Here is a 6,519-nt window from a genome sequence, read left to right as displayed (position 1 = left end):
CGAGGAAAAGGCGGGTAAAAGAGCATTCGGTGCGACAAAGTCGCACCCAATACTTACCCGCCATGACAAGAAATAGTGTTTTAGATGTCACTCTATTATAAAGTGACTTTAAATGTTTGGAAAAACATGCTTTAGTTATCACCTGATTTAAAAGTGACTTCAATTCTTAATTTATTTATAAAGTGACTATAAAGTGTCTTCCACTATCCAGATAAGATGATACAACATCCCGCTGCAAATCAAAACATGTTATATAGACAAACACCAAATCATATTAAAATAAGCATCCTTTAAAACACATTTGGCCAAAAAAAGTAAAGCTGCCTACAAATACAAGAAAATATCCTCTTCTTTCTAACAAGATAGCTCCAAGATAAAATCCTCACATGTGGGTAAAGATCGCACGTACCCAGCTCTTTAACGGCCACAGGAAGTCTCTCGCCATCGGTGTTCTAATTAGCAAAGCAAAGTAGATATCCCAGTAAATGCAAAAGCACTAAAATTGTCAATATAGTTTCTCAACAGAAGGGCAATTAAAAGAGTTCAGACCTCAAAATCAGCTCCAACGCTCTTAATGTTCACTGTTTGTATCTCATTGTGCTTGGCCCAAATTATTTTTCCGCCGTTGTCCATACTAGCAATGGGCACTTCACGACCAAGTTTTACCATGATAGACCCTTCGTCATAACCGATCACCACCCTGAACAAGAGAACAAGAAAAATAAAAGAATAAGCACGCTATTTTCAAGAGAGGAAAAAAAGTTTGAAAATGCAAGGGAATCGCATGAATAATCATTTTATGTCGGCGACATCACAATGGCTCGCTAAAAAGATAAGAAAAAATAAATAACAGGTAGAAAGTATACAAGCAAAGTAACGCTTACCGTCGCGAGCCTTTCATGTATCCTATGGCCCAAACTCTCTCAAGACCATAATTCAATGTATTCTCTAGCCTGTAATAAAATCAAGTGAGTTTGAAATCTGAAATCTGATGATCAATCCAGGATGATAAACAGGTCTATTGATCAATCCAGGCCCAAACTCTCTCAAGACCGTGTATTGATTTTGAAAGTAAAATGTAATCAGGTCTATTTCATGATTAGTTTGTACAAGACCCAGAGTATAACAACATCAGTCCTGCAAGTCAATGTTATTTACAGATCATTTAGGCATTCATCTTGCAACCCTCTACAATTCGTCAGGGACTTCAAACTGATTAAAATTTAGTCTACAATAACTCAAATCTTGAATTAATATGCACAGATTCCCAGATATGAAATTATGAATTTTATGAAATTTAAATAAAATAAAAATAAATAAATAAATAACTACCTGTAGGTAGTTGAGTGCCAAATGCGAACTGTTCCATCCTCTGATCCCGTAATAATTATTGGAAGATCAGGATGAAAACATACTGCAGAGACATTGTGTGTGTGGCCTTCTAGTGTCTGGACACAACTTTTGGTTTGATAATCCCACACCTGTTTCACAAGTAGGTGAATGTTTTTATGTCTTCCACATAGTAAAACCCATTTTTTTTTATTTCAGGCAATTCAAACAATACCTTGGCAGTGTGATCATCAGAACCGGTAATTAGATAAGGCTTATCACCACCTGTAAAGTAATCTACGCAGTTTACTCCTTTCTAATGAGCATCCAATGTGAAATTAGGGTCGGGAGAGCCGAGATTCCATATCTGTATATGCATGAGATGGATAGTACAAGTACAACATACCTTAATGGTGCGATCAAGGGTATCTTTTGGGTACCTTAATGGATAGTATACCTGGGACTGGTAATTCCAAATACAAACAGTTCCCGAATACAAACTCGCCAAAATCCTGCAGGGGCAAAGATAAATGAACAAAGTTTAGTATTAAGCAGTCATTATATTAAAAAAATTTAGAATAGTATTATATAGACCATTGATCTATCACCACTATATAGCAACCCCCTTACCATGGTTCTGTTGGATGCAGATCCACAGATTTTACTCTTTCTGATCTCTGAGCGAGCTTCCTCTGAGATAACACAAAGAAAAATATACAAAGAACAAAACATAATCAATTCACATTTACTATATAAACACCATTAGGCATTCAAAGAAAAATATAAAAAAAGGCCTTTAGCGTAATCTGAATTAGCTGTTGTCGGTCGTTTTCGGAAAACCCGAGACGCCAAGAAGACACGCCATTCAAAGGGCCGATGGTCAGGCCGGAGGTCCTAAAGAGCGGCGAGCCTTCTCTCACGAGTCGACTGACAAGTCCTCGTGCCAAATCCTCATGCCCCTCGAGTCGAACCCCGAGTCGTTCCTCGAGTCGAGCCTTGGGTTGTTCCTCGAGTCGAGCCTCGAGTCGGTCTCCTCGAGTCGAGCTTCACTCCTCGAGTCGAGCCTCGAGTCGCTCCTCGAATCGAGTCACTCTCGCCAAGTAGAAACCTTCATATTTCATGTGGCAAGAATGGTATTCGAAGGCCCGCAAGAGCCCGACGAGGCGGGCCATGCGCCGCGCGCGCAGCCGCGCCGGCCAACCAAGCACAGCAGCCCGCGCGCCGCGCCAGGCAGACCGCGCGCCGCGCGATGACACGCCCGCGCCGCGCATCCCGCGCCGCACATCCAGCGCCGCGCATCGCGCGCCGCGCCCCCTGCGCCGCGCGCGCTGTGCGCCTCCACTTGATGGCGCGCGCGTTCCTAGTCCCACATGGACGAAAAAGGAGCCTCCTAAGGCCCCCAAACACCTATAAATACCCTCTCTCATTGAGGGGAAATGCCATCCCATTCTTTCTCAAGGAACTTGAGACTTCTCTCCGCTTCTCTAGATGCCATCCTTGGCCTGAATCGGATTCTCCACGATTTCTCGCTCTCGGAGATTCTGAAGCACTTTCCGGGGACTCCCGAGTGCCACCTCTCTTGATCGAGCGATTAATCTCAAGCCCACGAGTGCTCTAACGGTTTTCTACCGAAAATCGCCTACGCGTCTAGCACCCTAGACGCGTCCGCCATTTCTGACAAGAAATCGCCTACGCGTCCGGCATTTCCGACTAGGAATCGCCCACGCGTCCGGAATCTCCGCCACAACAAGGAACTCTTGACTTAGAGTCTCCCACGTCTCCAAAAGAGAGAAAACACACATTCTCTCTCGCATACGCGATCTCCGAAGTCCTGAGACGCCGCCGAGGACTCCTCGAGCCCCGTCTCCTTCGTCGAGCACGCTTCTCCACCAAGGCTCCGCGCCTCAGACAGCGTCCTACACGCTTGAACTACGTTCTGACCTGATCCCACGCACGGGTACGTAGGCAGCCGACAACCAAGGCACGGTCACTCCTCCTCCTCATCCCCTACCTCTCCCGAGAGGCGGGTTGATCGGAGAAAACCCTAGCTCGAGACTATCGGGTTCCCACTCTTGGCCCGGGTGCGATCACTTGGTCCGGCCTTGGATCGAACCGCCCGAGGTTTTAAATAGTTGTTCATTTTCGTGCGACAACATTTTGGCGCTAGAAGGAGGGGCTTCCCGACCTGTTCAGCCCGAAATCCCTTCTGTTCATCTTCTTCTTTTCTTCTACAAACTCAACTTTCTCGAACTTGAGAAAAGATGAGTACTCAACCACCCGTACGTTCTGAGGGCGTGAACAACCCCGAAAACGTCACTGGGACCAAGAAATACTTCTTGCGCTCCCGAGCGCATGGTGACGAAGAGTCGCTCCATGAAGAGAGCTCGACCCGCTCACCATCTCCATCTCCAGATAGCAGGGACCACCGCATCATGGAGTTGGAGGAGAACGTCCGCCAACTAAAGGCAAAGAACGCGAGGTACCACAGCCGACTGGCTGCGAAGCAACCCGCGCATAACGCAATGACCCCCAACGGGGATCCTGAGAACCTCAACGAGGAAAGCCACGACCGTGACCCTGACTATGAGGGTACTTGCGATCCGGAGGATATCGAGACTTCTCTCACGAAGGACGGAGGACTCCCCGCCATGTTTGAAGCCGGTCCTTCGAATCCCCTACCCCGGAAAGGCGACGCGCCGGCTGCTTCTCAAGAGGGAAACTCCCGACGCTCGGCCCTCGACCGACTAGGTCGAAGGGAGAACGTTGAGGAGAGTCAGGGCACGCGGAGAGCGCGCCGTCGCAGACGAAGCCTGCGCCTCCGAACGACCAGCCCAGATCTTAGGGATCACCTCACCGCCCAACGCATCGAGCGTGGCGATGACCTAAGGGAGCGACTAAGCTCTCGGCCAAACATCCCCGCAGCAGCCCCAACTAACGGGAACCGCCGAACGGGTCAAGGGTCAAATGAAAGACGACAGGTGACTCCTCCCGAACAGGGAGTTACTCCGACTACCGGTCTCGATGTGATCACAATGATCCACAATCTTCGAAATGAAGTACGAGATCTCCGAGAACACGGAATAGGCGGAAGTGCCTATGGGGTCGTTGAGGAGAAGTCCTCGCCTTTCACGGCTCAGATATTGGCCGAGGTATGTACGGGAAATTTCAAACTCCCGAACCTCGCTCCATATAATGGAAAAGCAGATCCTGCTTACCACATCCAGCACTATGAAACCTGGATGACGATGCAGGGTGTCACTCCCGGCGCTATGTGCCAAGCTTTTAGTCTTACCCTCGCCGGACCCGGCTTCGAGTGGTTCAAGAACTTAAGGCCGGGAAGCATCCGCTCGTTCAAAGACCTGAAGGACATGTTCCTAGCACGGTTCGCTACGTCTATGGTCCAAAAGAAGACCAAGATGTACCTGTGGTCAATCAGGCAAGAGGATGGCGAGTCTCTTAGACGATACCTCGCCCGATTCACTGAAGAATCGAATAAGGTCGATCGCTTTGACGACAAAGACGCAATCACCGCCATCACTGAAGGCTTGCGCACAAGTGACTTCCTTAAGTCCATCGTCGGCCGTGTCCCTTCTACCATGGCCGAGTTAATGACTCGAGCCAAGACCTTCATGGGAGTCGAAGATTACCTCGATGGTCGCAAGGGCAATGATCAAAGCCCTCACCACCGAGACGAGCCTAGCGACGAGCAAGGAAACTCCCGTAAAAGGCGAAACAGAGGAGGTCAGACTTTTAATAGACGACGTCCGATGCCCCAGAAGCCGCGACTTGCGGAAGACTTTAAGGGCTACTCGTCGTTCACACCGTTGAACACAACGCCGGAGCAAATCCTAGCTTTAGCGCGTGACAAGTTCACTCCCCCGGCTCCAATGAACAAAGATCCCGCGACTCGTGATAGATCTAAATATCGCGAGTTCCATCACGAATACGGTCACTTGACCTCTGAATGCTATAGTCTTAAAAGGCAGATCGAGGCATTGATCCAACGGGGTGAGCTAAAAGAGTTCGTGTTACGCATGATTAGCGCTGCGGGCCCTACCTCGAACAGACCACAGTCTGGCAGGGGAGGAGGAACAGCGGCTTCTGTCGACCGAACCGCGGCTACTGCCAATGCCAATCCACAACTCCACGTTGTGACCACCATATTGGGAGGTCCACAAGATGGAGATTCGGCCCGACAACGGAAAAAATTCCTAAAGGCCGTGGCTCAAGAAGACGCTGCTATGCACGTCAACCTCACGTATGAAGAACCTCCGTCCGTGCCTCACGAGACGATGCATTTCACCAACAAAGAGGCCAAGCGAGTTGTGCATCCGCACAATGACGCAATTGTGCTCAAAGCCCAAGTAGCTAATAACTTGGTGAAAAGAGTTCTCATCGACAACGGCAGTGCTGCCGACATAATTTTCAAGTCCACCCTAGAGCGCATGAAGCTCGGGGGGCTACGCCCAACTCCGACCCAAACGCCTCTATTCGGGTTCACTGGGAAGAGAGTCATGACTAAAGGCGTCATCGATCTGCCGGTCACCTTCGGAATTCCCGGAGGCATTGAAGTCGTTCACATGGTCCCATTCCTAGTGGTCGACCAAGAGTCCCCCTACAATGTAATCGTTGGGCGACCCACGTTGAACCGGCTAAGGGCAATCACTTCAACATACCACCTACTGGTGAAGTTCCCTACCAAGGATGGAATCGGCATCATGGCTGGAGATCAATCCCAAGCCAGAATATGCTACATCCAGGGAATCGATGGAAAGACCGCTAAAAAGACGGTTAACACGATCTCTCAGCTCAGAGATAGCGTCGAGTCGACCAAGGTCCTCCGCGAAGTCCATAAAGACACCTGCATGACACCCAAGTGCAAGGTAACGGCGTCCTCATCAGGGACCCCACACGGTCTACCAGATCATACATGGACGAGACACCGATCTATCGCCTGTGGAATGCGGAACACTGGAAGAGAGTACTACCACTAGCCAGCGATCCCCCCATTTTATTTCTTTGCTTTCTAAACATTCAATAAGGCCTACGAGCCAACGTTTTAGGATTTCAAATTTTTTGCAATATTAATAAAGTTCGATGTTTTTCTTTCAAAATCCACTTTATCAAAGATTTTTAATCATCAAAGGTTACACTTGTAAACCCAAAACTCGGGGGGCTAGTGCCATAGGC

The 6,519-nt window shown here is 48.6% G+C and overlaps 1 protein-coding gene across 1 annotated transcript; it reads right to left on the bottom strand.

Annotated features, from left to right (window-relative positions):
* Nucleotides 1-202: 202 nt before the first annotated feature.
* LOC149384652 (coatomer subunit beta'-2-like) lies at nucleotides 203-2,099 on the bottom strand. The gene is made up of 8 exons (XM_089625392.1): nucleotides 2,079-2,099; nucleotides 1,960-2,021; nucleotides 1,736-1,841; nucleotides 1,565-1,645; nucleotides 1,333-1,481; nucleotides 885-953; nucleotides 550-700; nucleotides 203-452 (listed from the first exon to the last, which is right to left on the bottom strand). Exons 1-8 carry the CDS (start codon nucleotides 2,097-2,099, stop codon nucleotides 291-293), a joined length of 801 nt encoding a protein of 266 aa, XP_089481518.1. The 3' UTR covers nucleotides 203-290.
* Between the last annotated feature and the right edge of the window lie 4,420 nt (nucleotides 2,100-6,519).

Source organism: Urtica dioica, chromosome 9, assembly GCF_054948205.1.
Source record: "Urtica dioica subsp. dioica isolate 48M chromosome 9, U.dioica_male_clone48M_v1_H2, whole genome shotgun sequence".
Classification (NCBI taxonomy): domain Eukaryota; kingdom Viridiplantae; phylum Streptophyta; class Magnoliopsida; order Rosales; family Urticaceae; genus Urtica; species Urtica dioica.
This window is presented reverse-complemented; position numbering and strand designations above follow the sequence as displayed.